Source organism: Trachypithecus francoisi, unplaced genomic scaffold, assembly GCF_009764315.1.
Source record: "Trachypithecus francoisi isolate TF-2019V2 unplaced genomic scaffold, Tfra_2.0 Lachesis_group11, whole genome shotgun sequence".
Lineage (NCBI taxonomy): Eukaryota > Metazoa > Chordata > Mammalia > Primates > Cercopithecidae > Trachypithecus > Trachypithecus francoisi.
In genome coordinates this window covers 107,858,704-107,878,134 of record NW_022681456.1, presented here as the reverse complement: position 1 = coordinate 107,878,134, position 19,431 = coordinate 107,858,704, and the positions used below count along the sequence as shown (strand labels likewise).

Here is a 19,431-nt window from a genome sequence, read left to right as displayed (position 1 = left end):
CTTTTAGTACACTAAAAATTACTACATAAATTTTATAGAAATATGATCATCACTGTATGCAATTCATTAATAGAATCTGATAGTAATTATAGAATAGGGTAGCCTAGCTTTATATATTTTAGAGAAGATACAAAAAGAAATTTGGCATATTTATTTTTAATCATTTCCTTCAGGCATTTCTTCTTTTTGTGCTTTCATCTTTTTCCTTTCAACTCTTAAATTATGTTAGTTCATGTATCATTTACATATATAACTTAGAGTAGATATTTTCTGTTTTGCATTGTGAAGATTCCCTGATGTTCTTAGGCTTTAATATTGTACTTTCTAATCTGTGGTTGTGGAGTATAAATGAGATTGTTTGCATATCAGAGTAATTTTGTCGTATTCTTAACCTCATTCAAGAAGAGTCAGTTGTAAAAGAAAGTAACCTGGTTCATTACTACAATTTTTCAAAATTTAAAAAAACGATTACCTAAACAATGCCTCAGGTAGCATCATTTTAAAACTCAATTAAAAGGCTGCAATTAGACAAAATTGGTGATAGTTTTTCCATAATCTTATCTATCCCTAGAAACTTAACTACTATCATCTTATGAGTGAAATCTTCCTAAAGTACTGTAAGTGACTATGGCTTTCATGCTAAATAATTGCTCAATAATAAATACATAAATAATTGCTCAATAAATATAATTAATTCTATTGATCTTTTCAGAGAATCATTTTTATAGACTTGTTCCTTTTCTCGATCATTCGTTTTGTCTTTCAGTGATTTATGTACTTATATTTACTATTGCTTTTTTTTGTAATTTCCTTAGGTTTTATCATTTCCTCTAGCTTCTTGAAATGGAAACTTAAGTCATTTTTCTCATTTCCTTTTTTATAATTTACTTATTTAAGACCATGCACTTCCCTTAAGCACTGATTTAGATGCATTGCATGTTTTGATAGGTCTTATCTTCATTCTAGTGTAGTGAAAATTTTCTAATCATCATTTTGATTTTTTATTGGTTTATGATATTATTTCATATCCATGTAGTTGCAATTTTTAAAGTTATATATATTAGTTGTTTATTTTTCATTCAATTCCATTGTGGTCAGAGAATATACTCTGAATAATTTATGGTGCAGACTCTTGTCAATTTTGGCATATGTTCCACAGGCACTTGAAAAGAATTTTGTTTTGTTTTGTTTTGAAACTGAGTCTTGCTGTTTTTGCCCAGGCTGGAGTGCAATGGTGTGATCTCAGCTCACTGCAACCTCTGCCTCTTGAGTTCAAGGGATTCTCCTGACTCAGCCTCCTGAGTAGCTGGGATTACAGGCGCCCACCACCACGCTCAGCTGACTTTTTTGTATTTTTTAATAAAGATGGGGTTCACCATGTTAGCCAGGCTAGTCTCAAACTCCTGACCTCAGGTGATCCACCTGCCTTGGCCTCCCAAAGTGTTGGGATTACAGACATGAGCCACCACGCCCAGCCGGCACTTGAAAAGAATTTTAATTTTATCATTGTTGTGATCTGCCTTCCATATATGTCAATTAGGTCATGTTTGTTAATTCCATTGTTCAGATCTTCTATATCATCACTAATTATCTTTCAGCTTGTTCTAGCAGCAATTGAATGAACTGTATTAAAGCCTTTTGTTATGCTAGTGGACTTGTGTTTTTTTTATTCACTTCTGTCAATTTTATTTGTTTTATATCATTTGCAGTTATAATATTTAGTATATGTACACTTTTAAAATTCTCATATCTTCCTGTTGGATTGAATATTTTATCATTATCATTGGTAACAATTCTATCTCCTTTAGTCTGATATTATTATAGCTACAGTAGCTTTTTTTCATTAATGTTTGCATAATATAGCTTCTTCCATGCTTTTACTTCCAATTATTTTGGGGGGTGTGTATATATATATATATTTTTTTTTTTTGGTCCTAATTTTTTGTAGAGATAGGGTCTCACTATGTTGCCCAGACTTGTCTTGAACTGCTGGGCTCAAGTGATCCCCTCACTTTGGCTTCCCAAAGTGTTGAGATTACAAGCATAAGCAACCACACCTGGCTCCTGGGTTACATTTCTTGTGGTAGCATATAGTTGCTTTTTTTAAAAATTGTATTCGCTCTGACAAGTTAAATTTCCTTTAGATCAAAATTTTTTATTTCTTTTTTCACTTCTGTGAATAAGTTAGTTGTACATTCTTTTTCACCATTCTTTTTTTGACTAGAGATCAGAGCATGCATCATTGACTTCCTGATATTGCTAGAAATTTAGAATCTTTTAAATCCATTTAAACTTTTTGTCTTTCCATTATTATTGTCATGTGTTTACTTCTATATTTATTTAAAAATTGAGAAGGATTGTATACAGATTCACCTCATTTATATTAACACACATATGTTATCATTTTCAATTCTCTTTAGTTATAGCTTCAGTTCCATTTTTCATGTAGAATCATTCCCTTCAGCTTGAAGAAATTTATTTGATATTTCATTTAGTCAGATATGCTAGTGATGAATCCTGCAAACTTATTTGTCTGAAAATATCTTATTTCACCTTCATTGTGATACAGTAGTTTTTGTTGTGTCTAGAATACTAGTCAGACACATTTTCTTGTGGCACTGTAAAATTGTGACTTCATTGTTTCTTGATTCCATTTTTCTATTGAGAAATCAGCTGTAGATCTTATGGTCACTTTGCTGAAGATAACGTTTTCTTTTCTCTCGTTACTTAAAAAAATTTATCTTTAGCTTTGGTTTCCAATGGTTTCACCCTAATGTTATATGTGGGGTCTTTGTTTGTTTGTTTATACTGCTTGGATTACTTGGGTTTCTTGAATCTGTAGAATATCTTTGATCGGTTTTGAAAAATTCTCAACAATCACCAGTTTAAGTATGTCTTGTGATAAATATGTATATTTTAAAATTAAACTGTTTTACTTTTCACTAATCTTGTGCTTTTCCATTTAAATCTGACTATTTATAGTGTTCACCTTTTTATCTATTTTGAGGATTTTCATCAATTTTCTTGTATATATTAGGTATAGTTATGTTAACATCTTTATTTGCTAACATCACTATCAGTATCATTTGCATATCTGCTTCTAATGTTTGCTTTTCCTTTGATTAATTTTTGAAAATATAAATACATAATTTATTTAAAAATAAATAATACATTTTATATAAAATAAAATACATTTTCAGGCATTTTTGTGTATTAATTTTTTAAAAATTAATTCCTAAGCATTTTATATAAAATTAACTACAAAGAACCCATAGATTTAATCTTTCATCAGAGTGGAGTTTCTGATTATACTTTCTTATCTAATAGGACTAGGTCAAAGAGCTGATCACTTTAATCTTATCAGGGATTTAGCTGTGTTGAGGCTGATTGGCAGTTTAGTAGTACTCAGGCATCCTTTATTTTGTCTCAGGGCATGATTTTTCCCAAGATTTGCTTGTGAACATGGCATTTGTCTCCTTAACCATGAAAGACTACAGGGAATTCAGATCTGCTCTTCCAATGCTCCCAGCCCAACTTTCTAGTATCCTTACTCCTTCAAGATGAAATCTGGCAAACACCAAGAGGCAAACTAGCTATATGCTTGAGGTGGGTCCTCTCTTTCTGGTTTGTCTTTGTTTTTTAAGCAGTAAATGCTTTCAGTCTTTCTTTTAGAAACTTTGTCATACACCGTCAGCAGCATTCCACAAAGCCCTACAACTCATCAAATATGTTATCAGTAAAACTAGTCTTGCATTTCAGGTCCTCAGGACTCCAATTTGTCACTTTAGAGCTACACAACTGCTTTGCTGGTTTGCTTTCTTCCAGCAGTTGCCAAAGCTTTTATAGCAACACCCAGAATTTGCTTATGCCTTCACTAAATAAAAATGGCTAGCAATCATTAGTTTCACTTTGAATGGATTCTTGCTTCTCTGGAACTGTGGTTCATCTAGCTCTCATTTCTTCCAAAGCTTTTTAATGTTTTTAAAACACAGTTTTTTAAATTTTCCAGCTTTTTCTAGTTCCAGTAAGAGGCTGGCCATTTACCACCTACTACATACTATTTGGAAGCAGAAGTCTCAGTAAATATTAAAATGATTCTTGTTTTCATTTGAAATCCTGTATCACTTAGTTTCTGGTTCATTAATCATTATCTTATATCGTTTTGTTACGTAATGTGTGTTGGTCTTATTTCCTTGCACATTATGAACTTTGAGGGAAGGATTATTGTTTTCTATCTTGTATAGACCTATCATTATACTACACATAGCATAATTAAAACTCAATTTGAAACACCTGATAGTTTAAAAATCTAGTCTGGTGACGTGATATTCATCATAATCACAATTCTTCCAGCTTTATCCTTGTAAATTCTTGTTTAATCATATATCCAGTGATCTATCTATATGTATACTATCTCTCTGATCCCTTGCAAATTGTCTTTACAAAACTCTGCTCAAGGACTGATATACATAAAACAAACCTACAGCTTTTGTGTATCTATTTACCAAAAAAAGATGGGTATTTGAATTGTTTCTTATTCCTTAAATGTGAAATCCTTCGGAGAATTTATGGCAATGAAAGACTTATTTCTCATTATAAACTTGCATGCTTCTTTCAATTAAGCAATACGAATTCTCTAATTCATGAAGTTTCTTATTTACTGTATCTGCTATGAAAATAAGAGCTTGGAGTTGTTCTCATCAGTGTGTATATGCACACACACACTTTTTGTGTTATTGTATGTGCAGATATTTCTGTAAACACACATGTGCATGTATGTGTATATACACACATATATACATACACACATGTGTATGTTTGTCTAGTGTGTGGGTTGCTGTATGATTCCTTATTTCTTACTGCTTATCTTTTTTCTCTTTATTTGTGCTGTGTTAACTGTGTATTTATTGTAAGTCACATCAAATTTTGAAAATGGATAAATGAGCCTATGAATTGACATAAGCTAACACAATGACCTAAGGTACCAGTGACTCATCAACTTTGGTAAGAATTAGGCTTTTCATTGTCAGATGGACCAGGTTAGCAGCATTCATTTAATATTTGCCAAATATTGAATCATTAAGACAAGAGAAAGACAAACCACAAAATCTCTTAAGGTTCCTTTTTCTTACCATTCATTTTTCCTGACTTGCATTTTTTGTTTATAAAAATGTCTAAAAATCTTTCCATGATTCAAAGTCAGCCTTTATATGCTTAAACTTTGTGTGAAAAGTGTAAAATTTAGAAAGCTGTTTTGAGTTTGTTGACATGAACTTTGGGAATCTTGAAGTATTTGAAAAAATTAAGTGATCTTTTAAAGTTTTTACTATGACAATAAAAGACAAAGGTATATCTCCAGCAGAGGATTTGATAAGCAAGAGGTTAAGATATAAGTGACATACTAGGCTATAATATCAAAACTTGTAGATCTATGGGATTAGTCAGTTAGGAGGAAATTGATCTCTTTAATGAGTACAATCTAAAATCTTCTCTTTGAAATCTATAAACACTTTTGTTCCCAAACTGTATACCACCAGAAATTTCAATCCATTTTCCAGATTTTAAGAAATATCTGCCAAAGAGTTCAAGACCAGCCTGGCCAACATGGTGAAACCCTGTCTCTACTAAAAATACAAAAATTAGCCAGGTGTGGTGATGCATACCTGTAATCCCAGCTACCTGGGAGGCTGAGGCACAAGAATTGCTTGAACCCGGGAGGTGGAGACTGCAGTGAGCCCAAATCATGCCACTACACTCCAGCCAACAGAATGAGACTGTGTCTCAAAAAACAAAACAAAACAAAAAACCCCAAAAATCTGCCCATAGAAAACCACGTTGTTAATTCTGCTCATGTATGCCTACCCAGTAGAAGACAATGTTGCTAGGATCATTTCCAAATAAAAATGACAATTCGTGTATTTATTTGGGGTCTACTAGTGACTGACTGTAGTCCTAAAGAAATTTAAGACTAAAGAAACTTAGGTTCACACAACCAAAATTTTAAATTTGTACTCTACACAATTGTAGGTTTGAAATACAAGGCAAAAAGAATCCTTACTGAGGGTCAATGCTGGAGCAAGTTGAATATAGTCAGCCTTTGGTGTAAATAATTGCCTAAATATGTTCTATGGGTCCCCCTACCTTCTTGCAGGACCACGTGAATTATTTATAAAAAAGTTATCACAGCAGTAATTTTTATAAACAAAAGACTTTATTTCAAATATATTTTACAGTTTGTGTGTAATTAGGATTGCTTTCCAGATTGTGAAATTTAAGAATAAATTGAACAAGCAATGTACAAAATAGTGGTGTTTACTTAGGCCTACTGAATTCCTACAATTGTTCTTGTAGTTTTTTTTCTTTTTAAATTGTATCAGTGGAGACATCAATGATAACACAAATTTCATCCTCTTGGTTATATTTTGAATAGCAACAAAGTACCATTCCATTCCATATTTGTTTGCATCTTTAGAAACTGGCAATAAGGGGAGTAAAATCTCATGTATCTGGACCTAATTGAAAAATGATAATGTATTGTTAACAGAGCTGAACCAATTCATTCTTTGTGGTAAAAAGTTTGCTAAGCAAATTGGTAGAATAACTAAAATTGTAGGACAGATGTTTAGCCTCCTTAAGAAAACATACTATTTTAGAGAACTTTTAGCAATACTATTGCATACACTTTACATACTAATTACAATGCTTACTTATAAAACAGGTCTTCTCAGCTAGCTATTAGATTGCTTTAGAAACTCAAGAAAATAGATTGGATTTTTTTCATAAACATTCTTTAAATCAGACATTGAACTAATAATTCATGCTTACCTTCACCTCCATTGTTATAACTGAGGTTTCAATGATGATGTGAAGTTATAGAGATGACTTCAGAACTTTTAAATTTGGTAAGAATGACAGTATACTGATTTTAAAAACACATACATGAACTTCAAACACCAGCAACTAAAATTAGCAAAATTGAGATTTTAAAAAAAGGTGTTTCCTTTTCACTATTGCCAGTATTGTTTTTGTTGTTCAAGGCATTGGCAATAGGAAAATAATCTATTATTATATGCTAGTCATAAATATTACATAAGAAACCAAAAACCAAGGAAAGAAGGTTTCCAAGTAAACTTTATTTGGTAGAAGAAAGAGGGTGGTGGTTGGGGCTTTCCACCTTGGTGAGCCAAGTTTCCTAAACAAGCAAGATTTTCCCCATCCACATAATACTTAGCATATCCTGGTAATGTTATTTCCTGAAGAAACGTAGGGTGAGATCATGACCAATGTAGCGATAGGTGGTCCATTCTAAACACTGTACAGAATGTTTACTTCTCAACTCCTACTATGGATAGTTTCCTTTCAAAGAACCTCAATTTGTTTTGCAAATATTCAGTGGGTTGTAGTTTTCTATGTTTGTTATATTTGTAGTGTTCCACTTGCCTGGAGTCTCTGAAGTCTACTGCTTTGCCATGATGGGCAACACAAGACAGGGAAACAAGGAGTGGCAACATGGTTCTGATGGACCAAATGCCCTCCAAACAATAAAGAGAGGGACTGGGAGCTCCTTAAAACCTCAAACCCTTGCCTACTTACTGACCCTTGTTTCAAGGTTTTCTCAGAGGCCTAAAGAGAAAGTATGGTAGGTAATAGGAGCTGCAGAATTTGACATGCAAAGAAAAGGTAGGCAGAGGAAGAGAAAAATATCCCCACCTCCTGATTGTTTTGGAACATAAGAGTATGCAGAATTATTTAAAGCTGTTAAATAGCAAAAGCTTTGTTCTATCTCCAGAGATTCTGATTCACTACATCTGGGGTTGGGCCCAGGAATCTACATTTTTCACTGTTAATTCTGAAGTAGGTGGTCTATGGACCAGATTTTGTAAAATACTCCTGTTAAGGGACACAGTGGGCAGTATTTCTAGAATAAACGCTTTTATATACTTGTATTCATTTGAACCAAATGTTACCTGACCCATTGTCTTGATACCTATTTAAAAAACCCACCCACCCAGCCACCCAACCAACCAACCAACCAACAACCAACCAACCAAACACCCTTATATGAAACTATTACATAGAGAACTATCAAGGTAGAGAAACAGATTCTGGTGGAAGAGACAAGCAAAAATGGCCATTGAAAGGAAAGGAGACTTCTTGTTTTTAACATTCACTAAAAAAGTTTAAGGTAGAACTCAGAGGCTAATGTTAAACAATTCAGAAATATCCATTATTCAACATTAGATACCAGCGAGGTGAAAATTATTTATAGTTCTTAGTAATTTCATGATCTAAAATTTATAAATCTTCTATACAAAGAAAAGGATAAAGCACAATTCTAAAGCGTAGAAATCCTCCATCCCCCACCCAAGGATAGTGTCCAGCCAGGGAAAACAACAATTTTAAAGGTGCTTTAGACTGTCGGGTTTTCAATGGTGTTGAATCAATTACATATAAGAACAGTATCTTTTGACAGTATGGTGAAGCTAGATCTGTCTGAGTGAAATGCATTATATCAAGTCCTGACTGTCTTTCCGGGAATGTCCACAGCTAAAAATTAAACCTTTAGTTCTCAAAGTCAACTTCAATAAGAGGGATTATTTATATTAAAAACAAGATTAAATTTCCATACTTTCGTTCTTTTCATAATAAAACTAATAATTACACCCTCATAACAATAATTGTGAAAAGAAACACAGTATAATAGGTAAAGAACACATTTGCTGTTTTTATTGGTGCCTTGCATGGCAGTAATACTGAAAAAGGAGAATGCAAAAAAATAAAATAAAATAAACAAAAAACAAAAACAAAAAACAGGTTGGTGGCAACCCACATCTTTTTTTTAAGAGCACATAAACTCCTGTTTTATTTTTATTGTGGCATGAATGATAACATAAAACCAAAAACATGAAAATATACAACTTATATTACACTATGTGTTATGAACAAAATATAAATCTATAACTCTATGTTATATTTACATAATTATTTATTTCATTAAATTTCAAGTGAGATGGTAGGTTGCACATACTTTGTTTTAAGCTCCAGGCATTTGATTGTCTCTTTTCTATTTTTTTTTTTTTCCATTTTTACGTGTAAAATCCAAAATGTTAGAAGGACTAAGAGCTTTAGAGCCAGTGGAGCTATATAAATACTGTTTTAGTGAACCAGTGACAGAAACACTGGGAAGGACAGGAATCAATCAGTAGGAAACTCAACACATCATCTTCAACCTGGGAAGTTGATAGTTATAGGAAACTTTAAAATTAAATACTGTAAAAGCCTGGCTAAACCAACAGCTATGCCCTACAAGACAAAGAGATACCTGAACCACTTTAAGTGGCCTTCATAGTTTTCCTTGTGGACCCCATAAGTTTTATTTTACTATTAATTTGATAGACAAATATCTTATAAACCTGTTTGTAAATATACAGTTGTTTATTACAATTCAATAATTTACCCATTAGAATGAATGAAAGTGTAATTATTTTATGTTTTAAATGTGATATAAGAGGTTTCTTCTGGGAACAGTCACAGCTTCTGGATTAAGAAAATATCTGAAGTTGGACCAAAAAATGGTTAATTTTCTTTAGATGAATTAAGGTAAAATTCTACTCCAGAAATCAAATCTATAAAATAGCTTCACCAAAGAAAACTTTTTTTTATATTTGTTCTTTATAAGAGGATTTGGTTTTAACAATGATGATTATGTTCTTTGGGAGGGATTTTATACATGGTTAACTCTTAACTGCAGATGCCAAATGAACTTTAAAAATGGACTTCGGTAATTTAGGTATAAATGTACTGAAGAATAGTTTTATATTTTATCCAATTGTAGTAACTTAACCACTAAGTTATTATTAGTAACTATAAATGAGTAACTTTATTTTCTCCAGTGATGTTGTCTTAGGTTCATATGAAAACAGGACTATTTTTAGAGAAACTGACTACAACAACACTGAAAACCAGAATTCTGGCAAGATTATTTCTCAGTGTTGGGGCAAGTGTGTGTGTGTGTGTGTGTGTGTGTGTGTGTGTGTGTGCATGTGAGAGAGGGAGAAAGGAAAAGAGATAAAGTGTGAACAGACAGAGAGGTAGGGATAAGAAAGCAGAGAGGAGGGAGACTGTTTATGTTTTAGTTTGATCTTTTGATCTTACTCTCATTTTCTTTATCTTTTTTGGTCATTATGAGGCACAGAAAAAGAATACAGGGTTTTAGGATCCTTTACCAAAATTATAAATCAACCAATGCCAAAAAGGCAATGTAGTAACACAGTAAGTTGCTATTCATAGCACCTTTTATCAAGTGACTTCAAAGCACTTTCAACATTAATATAACTATTTTTGCTTTTGTTTTCCTTTGGGGAAAACTAGGGCAAAGAAAATTTGATATCCAGTGAATGAAACGTCAGAACAAGAGAACAGAATGCAGGGCCATGAACTTGCTTTTTGTTTCAGTTCATGCACAGTTTAGTCTCGGACATAAACCTAACTAAAATCAACTTTTGAATTTCAGCAGTTAAAAGTCACCATTAACAATTTTGTTTTCCCCTTCAAATAACACAAAATAAAACAAACAAACAAAAAAGACCAAACACCAACGTGTTGTCAATTCACTGGTAAGTGTGTTAGAATTGGTTTCAGCCACGAATGCCTTCAATGGCATCTACCTGGAGCTAAAACAAAGTATTCTTGTAGCCCAAAGTCATGAAATGAAAACAAAGCATCTTTTATAACATGGTGTAAAGTAAGTATCCAGCAAACGTGAGAGGTGAACCCACATAAATCAGAAGGAATTTGTTAACAAAGACAGAGAACAAATTTTTTAAAAATCTGTTTTCACATTGTACATAAAAATGATATAAAAACAAGTGTCTATTTTTTCCTTATCCAGAGTGCTTGAAAACAAAACAAACAGAAACAAAAAAAAATTGGCTCTAGATGACTGTGGCAATTAAATAACTAAAATGAGTGATGAGAGCATAAGTTAATTAAGATTGAACACGACCCTCCTATTAATTCACTCCTTTGTTTTAAACATCAGAACTGATATTGTTGGGGCCAAAATTCTTAAAAAGGAGAAAACTTATGGAAGAAGAAGTAAAATTGTGGGTAAACGTGTGTGTGTGTATATATATATGTATATATATACATATACATACATATATGAGTTGGAGATGGAAATTTGTTTTAAATATCTAACAGCTTATTGGCTGCACTTCCAAATCAGAGCAGAATAAAATAGAAAGGGAGAAATAAAATAAATTATACATAACTTACTAATCTGGGAACAGCTGACCATTATTATTATTATTACTATTATTATTATTATTTTATCATCATCATCATTATTACAACACTAGCAAAAAGAGGCAGTTCAAATGAAAATAAAGTCATCAAAAACAAACAGAAAAACAAACAAAATGAAATCTCTGACATGCAGGCTATGATCAGCTCCTCCAAGCAAAACCCCAGAGCAAGTCTTCTGAGAGAGAGAAAAATAAAAGGGATTTTTTTTTATTATTTATATGTAAAAATCCGACTTTAGGGTGATGTTTCGGGGGGTGAGATAGGAAAATGATGACTGGAGTGAAAACTATAGCACATCGAGCTACTAGTTGCAGTATTTACTATCTGATACTTCAATACAAATAATGGCAATTGACTTGAAATGATTTTGCATTTATTTGTACAGGCCCTACAACTGCCTTGGCATTTGGCTGGCAAAATCTACATAAGCAGTCCCATCACATTCAGTTGTTGCTCTTCGCAAATACTCTGCTCGAACCAAAGTTGGACTTCAGTGGATTCATCTGACAGCAAGGGAAGAGCAGTGGCAAGAATCCCTGGGTGCAGTCAGGCTCCATTTTGTTGGACTGCAATGACTTTTAATTAAATCCTACTTTTTATGGCATGAACTACACATGGCCCACACTTCTGAAATGCTAAAGGCCTCCACCTCGTTTCATGGAGGGGTGAAAAATACCTTATAAAATCATCAGTTTCATTTCCTGATCGGGAAAGGATGGAATGTTGAAGAAATAAGCTAATTCTATTTGTCTGAAAAATGGCCAAATATATTCAATGAAAACAATGATTGTTTTGCTCGAAATATCAACAGGAAAAACAAAAATCACTAAGTAGCAAACGTTAATGGAACCAACTGACCAGGGAGAAAGGACATCTGGGAGCAGTTTGCTAGTAGCTTCCATGTTATACATGCACACCTCTATTACACAGGGCCACCTGATCCATCCAATAATCATCATATTAGACATTTAAAAATATAATTTCTGAGCCCTATACTTGGTTAAGTTGTCATTTGAAGTGCAAAGTCAAGGTCAAGATTATTTCTAGACCAGTCACTTGGGAGGATGTGGGATTTCATCCCCAGATGTGGGTTTAACTCACAATGGTCCAACGTTATTCCTATTAGTACCATAATCACACACACACATACACACAAAAATCCAAGATCAGAAAATATTTTTCTCTAAATTTCTTATGTCTCTCTCTCTCTTTTCACCTGAGAACAGCACCTACAGTTTCCATTAAAAAAAAAAGTCAAATCTCACCAGCTGCTGGTATTTCAGGTTTTTCAAGGGATTGTCTAAGATTTAACACTGTCCTAACTTAAGAAGGAACAGGAAAAAGTAAAGGGAAAAAATGAACTTGGTCAACACTTCAGTACAAATTTGGCACTTGCTCAAAGATGTAGTGTGGTGTGCAATAGATAAAGAAAGTCCTCTAAAGAAAATAATTGCTTATTTTGTGGTGGATAGCAAGGAAGTTAAAAACAGGCTCTTTTTCCCTCTTCCCCCTCATGCACAGACTTCCATCTTTAAAGTATAGAGATGGAGAAGGTGGAGAGAAGTAAAGAGAAATTCATTTTTCTTTTTTTTCTGTCAGGTGCATTACAAAGAAAAAAAATGAAAGGAAAGAAAAAGAAAAGGAAAAAACCCAGAAACCCCAAAAAACAAAACAAAACTTATTTCTTTTTAAAAATTGTAGCACAAAACAACAAAACACATTCACAAGCCACTTGTTGGCACTGTGTACCTGAGTGAGAATTTCTAGAACATTGTAGAACAAACAGCCATAAAGTTTATTTAAAAAAAAAAAAAAGTTGACGGGTAAGACTTCAGTGCTTGGATGTAGCAGCTGAATTACTGGCATTATTTTACCCATAGCTTATTTCAATCTCTTGTTGTTGATATTGTTGTTTGCTTGTTGTATTTTTTTTTTCTTTCCAAGCCTTTTGAGGCTGAGGTCTATTAGTCAGCTGATGTCCCAACTATTTAAGACTAACAGTTAAAGTAACAGTCAGTGTATGAGAAAGTTAATGTGCTTGGCCACTGGTAAGGATGAACCAGTTAGGGCTTCTTTAAGTCCTAAGGTCACAACAATTTTTTGACCCTTATCAGTTGGCTTGTCCTGCAATATGGTTTTCACTGTCACTCCCATAATCTACATCTGGATCATCCTCTTCCTCGTCGTACTCATCATAAATTTCTCCATTGATGTCCTCGGCCTGTATCTCTTCTTTGATATGTGGCTCCTCTCCTTTCACACCATAAGTGCTCTGGATAACAGGCATCCCAGGCTCTGGGCTGCTAGACACGCTTGAGTGCTCCGAGGGCAGGTGAGGGGAGGGCATTCCAGCCATGGCGATGGCTCCAGGGTACACAACACCGGCAGTGGCAATGGGGATCTGTGCTTGTTGCCTGTCAAGAAAGGAATTCCCAAAAAGATATCATGGGTGAGTGAATAGTTAGATGTGGACTTTATTACATAATTAATTTGCTCAGCAATGTCCAATTCTAAGGTACTGATTGTATCTAATTGCCCAACATTTTTCAGACTGTATCCTACTTTGACTTTAATACCTTGTTTTTTTTTTTGTTTTTGTTTTTGTTTTTTTTTTTGAGATGGAGTTTCACTTTTGTTGCCCAGGCTGGAATGCAATGGCATGATCTTGGCTCACTGCAACCTCTGCCTCCCGGGTTCAAGCGATTCTCCTGCCTCAGCCTCCCAAGTAGCTGGGATTACAGGCGTCTGCCACCACACCTGGCTAATTTTTGTATTTTTAGTAGAGATGGGGTTTCACCATGTTGGCCAGGCTGGTCTCGAACTCCTGACCTCAGGTGATCTGCCTGCCTCAGCCTCCCAATGTGTTGGGATTACAGGCGTGAGCCACCGCGCCCAGCCTAATACCTTACTTCTATGTAGTGCTTCATAGAGTACAAGACATTTACATGTGTTGTCCATCTTATTCTTAATCCTGTTTTGTTACTACTGTTTTATTAAAAAACGGAGGTGTAGAAAGTTGAAGCAGAAGAACCCAGGTCCTTAATTCCAAGTTCATTTTTCCTTCACTATAACATGCAGAAATAGTATTTTTCCCCAGAATTAAATGTAAAGATAATTAAATTTTAATGGGAAAATCCTAAAACATTAGAGTTCTCAAAATAAAACTTTACTGCCCAGAACACACCAGAGCTGAACAAATTCACACTATCCACTGAGTCTCTGAAACAGTTTTGGCCTCGTAGTGGTAGGAGGTAGGACCAGCTTCATGGATGTACAAACTGTGCAGCTACAGTAAGGTCCCATACTTGATTTCAAGTTGTGCTGCCATAGACTTGAAATTCTTAATAACTTTTTAACAAGAGACCCTGTCTCCTCATTTTTGCACCTAGTCCTATAAATAACGTAGGTGGTCCTATTGGAAGGGATGAAGAGATGATGTTCATCTATGATTTTATTCATTCATATGTTTACCATTTGCCCAAGAACTGTCGGGCTCTGTGTTTAGCTTTGTAAGGAGTCATGTGCTTGCAATATGAATCACAGAGCCCTGGACAGAGCATGCAGCCTCTTCCAAGGAACTGGAGGGGACAGAGCAGATTCGAAAAGGTTTTTATGAGTTTTTCTCTGCCCACATTTAGAACAATATTTATTGTTCTAAGAAGCTCTTAGAAACTAACTTCTGTTTCAAATATGAACAACTTTATCTTGGGTTTTTTTTTGAGAGAATTCTCTAGAAGCAATGCATTTCTGTAGCACATGTACAACACTGTCAACAACCTGGCCACGGGAGAATTGTCAGACATCTCGGAGCTGCGTTCTCAATTCAGAATGAAACCTCCTGTTCACAACCTTGTTATGCTCTAAGTAGAATCCCTAGCTTGTGTGATCCACAAAGGTCACACGTGTACTTGATAGTTCACTAACCTCTCTATATTTAGAAATACGTTTTTTTTTTAATTTTGAAATGATTTTTATTTTGTATCGTCTCAACAAAGTTGTTAGTTTTAGAACTTATCATGGTGAAACTTAGGAAGTAATGCAAACCAATGAAGAAAAGAACCAGTTATACTTCTGAGTTTTTAATAGAAAACTTCAAAATTATTTACTTGTAGATATCTTGTTTTTAAACCAGTTGTTAACAAATCTCATGTTAGAGGAGGAACTTGCAGTGGATTCATACGGACATATTTTTCAAGATCATGTGGGAGACTATTTGTCTCTGAAAATACTCTGAGCTCAGATTCTTTTTCAAAATGCCTCTTTGCAACTGAACAAATATGTTTTACATCCCATTAAGTATAACAGGAAGTTTGCTCCATGAGAAAAATAACTAAAAGGTCCATACCCAACATTGAAGTACTGCCTCATTTCCTGCCGCCTGTTGCGCATGATTGCCTTGTATTCACCAATGCGCAGCTTTTTGCCATCCACGAGGCAGGTGCGCTTTGGCCTGGGCTTGTACTTATAATCAGGGTACTTCTCCAGGTGCTGCTTGCTGAGACGAGCTTGCTCCTCATAATATGGCTGTTTCTCTAGGTTTGTCATAGCTTTCCAGCGAGATCCTATGAAGAAAGGAGGTTAGGATTCCAATCTGCACAGCTTCTAAGCATTCTAAAAGAGATATAGCTGAGAACAAGAAAATCTAAAGTACAGATGTTGACCAAAACCCAGAAATACATAAACCTGTTTTTGATTAGTGAGATCCCACAAGAACAGAGGTGGTGGTGGTTTTGTACCTAAAGATATAAACACTGGGCAGTATTTTTTTTTTTTTTTTCTGGCTTGCATTCTAGTCACACTTTTGTATTATGTACCTTAAAGCTCATAGATAATTTAATGGATATATTTCTCATTTATACATTAGATCATGATATAATTCACCTGCGAACAGAAAAGTTACATGATATGTTATCACACATTTTGAATCTGAGACTATCCAGTTACTGAATATTTTTATGTGGGAGATGTTTTTTACTATAAAAGTTCCCAACATATCTCATGTAGTCTCATCCTCCCCAAAATGTTTAAGTATTTTAAGCTTACAGGAATGGCAGTAATTAAAAATTCATTTTATTAAAACTTTATAATTAAAATTATAGTATTAATGAACATGGAGTGGGTAACTGCTATGTGCCAGACACTGTGCTAAAACCTTGACATATGTTATCTTTTTCCTACCTTTTACCTCAATCTTATAAAATAGACAGCATTTCTATTTTCATAGATGAGAAAATTGAGATTCAAACAGATGAACTAACTTAGCCAGGGTCATAATTATTGAAGTGCAGATCTGTGACTCAAACTCAGATTTGACATAACTTAAATTGTGCTATAATGTATGCCCTTTCCTACATATGGCCACCTACTATATAAAATATAGCAGAGGTCACAATTGCAGTAAATGTGTATTATGATTTTCTCTTACTAAATCAATTTCAATAACATACAAAGATGTCACTTCCCATGATACAGTCTGCATTAGTAATAATAACCCAAATTGTTTTCCCCCTTTCTTTTCACTATTAATTTTGCTGTGAATTTAGTTGGGATTAAAAGAGACAAGTTTGAAGCTTAAATAGAATTAGTTTATGCTAATTCACATTTTAGATATGGTTTAAAACTTGGATTCTGTCAGTATGGCTATGTGTAATAGAAGTAGTATTAATTTTTTTTTATTAAGAGAGATTTAAGAATCTATTTGCAGATGAAGTGTGTTTATCTGCAAATAGTCATCTCAACTCAATGCGAGTGCATAAAGACTGAAAAACTGGAACTAGGATATCCCTACCAAATGGTCTTATACCTGCCTTCAAATGTCATCTAAGTAAGATCTTAGAAGCTTTCAAATGAGTTCATTACTCACCCATAACTCCATATCTTAAATGCAAATAGCTCACTGTTGAATAGCTCTTTCTTACACATGTAGAGAGTTCCTCAGTATGGGCTATTACATTTATTAAAGCATGCAGTGAAAGAGGCAATATCTCTTCCATTAGAAATGTTTCCATTGGAAGAGTTATTGTATTACACAGGTATAAATATAGATTTTTCCAAATGTATAAATATAGGTTTTTCCAAATCTAGAAAGCCAATATGAATTTATTCTATTTACAATATAAACTCAGGTTACAGTTCAAATAATAGAGTTTTTTTTTTTTTTTCTATTCCTTTCTTAAACTTCTGTTTAAATAGCATCATCCAACATTTTAAGTTGGTTGGTCAAGCCATATCATTTGTAGGTACAATCTCAAACTCCTTGTTGGCCCAGCATTATTCTCTGAAGATTCTTGAATACCATTATGTTATTCTCAGGACCTATATAAACACAGATATGGTTGTGATCCTATTGAACTAGAACAACCGTTTTAATGGATTTTTTCCCAAGCATTTATACCAGTTTTTTGAACTTCAGATCAGAGAGTGGAAAGTGAGCTTACCATAAATAACTCACAAATAGGAATACACTGAAAAATGGATCAAGGATGGTTGATCTAATATAAAATTTATTAGCTATCATTATCCCAAAATTCAAAAACAAAACCAGTATTTTCAATTAGAAGAGGAATTGACCAAGATTCTTCTCTAAGTTTAAATAATGTAAAGGCCAAAAGGCTTTGGACTCTCAAAGGAAAGAAAATATTTATGCTTTGAAGTAATCTGCCTTGGAATGCCAGAGCTGTTTGTGTATTTCCTACTATGTGCATAGTGTTGTATTAATTACTGAATATGTAGTAGTGAGTAAATAAGAAAGTTATAGTTCCTGTCTCTTTGGAGCTTATATCAGTCAGGGAATATACATTAAGTATCTAATTACAAAATTTATTATTTTCCTTATAGTTGTGGGAAATACAGGAGGGTATGATAAGGAGGCAAGATCAATCCTCTGCAGGTCAGGAAGGCTTTGCTGTAGAAATTACTCCCATGGGGCTCAAAGAGAGAAGAACATCCTATTGAGGAAGAATATAATAGTTGAGGTCTTTCAGTGGAAAGAGGAATTAGACTAACTTAAAGAAAGCTGGTCTGGCTTAAGAAAAAAAAAAAGAGGAAAAAAAGATGCATGTATATAAAGAAATGGGATAATAAAAGATGTGTAAATTCTCAGATAAGTTGGCTTCCAAATCTGGCATGAACGGGAATTATAAAATAGTTTAACTCTTGATAGTATAATTTCTTTAAGAGTATCACTGACTCCTAAATTATACTTTAAAATATGGTCATATAAATCCAAGTCTTTTCAAAATTAAGAATCAAGATAGCCTAAGCACTAACTGGGTCAAATGGCTGACTACTACATTTTAGGACAGTACAGGGCAGTATTTCCATTTGGTGGTAAATCCAGTTTCATTTCAAAATCTTACCCTCAAATTAGGTTAACCAGCTGAAAAGTCTGGTTTTGATTTCAATGGCTTTGCAGGTACAATAACCATTGTAGGCAGCTGAGGTGTTAACTAACCCCTGAAACACACTTGATGAGAAAGCATTTTGGATACCACCAAAAAAAAAAAAAAAAAGATAAAAAATATCTACTTGATTTGGGCGTGGCTGGCTGCTTACTCTGGACTGATGTACAGGGAGTTTACCCTGCTGCTTTCAAAAGGTTGCTCTTTTAGAATAAAAAAGCAGGGAAGGACAATTGGGTTTTCCTCCTGATGACAAAAGAGGAAGTTTCATTCAAAAGTATTTGATGCTCAAAATAGGGGAAAAAATAAGGTCTTATGATTATTCCTTTCCTTTCTAAATCTGGCAATCCACTGAAAGTGAAGAGTTTGGGCTGAGCAACACTGTCATCTCCACGCGGTCTGTAGTGAATTTGCACATTTTACTCCAACTACTGTATATCTAATCAGAAAAAGATGTCCCTCATCCCCTGATCTAGCGCCAAGCAGTAAAAGGTGATTCCTTATGTTAACAATTTCAGCAGAATGGCTTATTAAAACCAGATTTTAGGGTATTATAAAATGCTTAGAAGCCCTTTAAAATGTCAACCAGGATCCCCAGAGACTACGTAAAATGTCAACCCAGCTCAAGCGCCTGTTTTAAGCAGAATGAATTAGCGGCATGCTGTCGGAGGCTGTTATCCAAAACAATCAGCAAAGAGGAAAACATCAAGCTTTCTTTGTACTT

General features: G+C 34.0%; 1 protein-coding gene across 3 annotated transcripts in view; it reads right to left on the bottom strand.

Moving 5' to 3' along the window:
* Nucleotides 1-8,705: 8,705 nt before the first annotated feature.
* Nucleotides 8,706-19,431, bottom strand: part of SOX5 (SRY-box transcription factor 5) — a 1,052,575-nt gene continuing 1,041,849 nt past the window's right edge. For all 3 annotated transcript variants that reach the window (XM_033222675.1, XM_033222676.1, XM_033222677.1), the window contains 2 exons: nt 15,653-15,869; nt 8,706-13,721 (listed from right to left, as the gene is read on the bottom strand). In XM_033222675.1, coding sequence (XP_033078566.1) covers nt 13,418-13,721; nt 15,653-15,869 — 521 coding nt within the window. In that variant the 3' untranslated portion in view covers nt 8,706-13,417. The remainder of the gene's footprint in view (nt 13,722-15,652; nt 15,870-19,431) is intronic.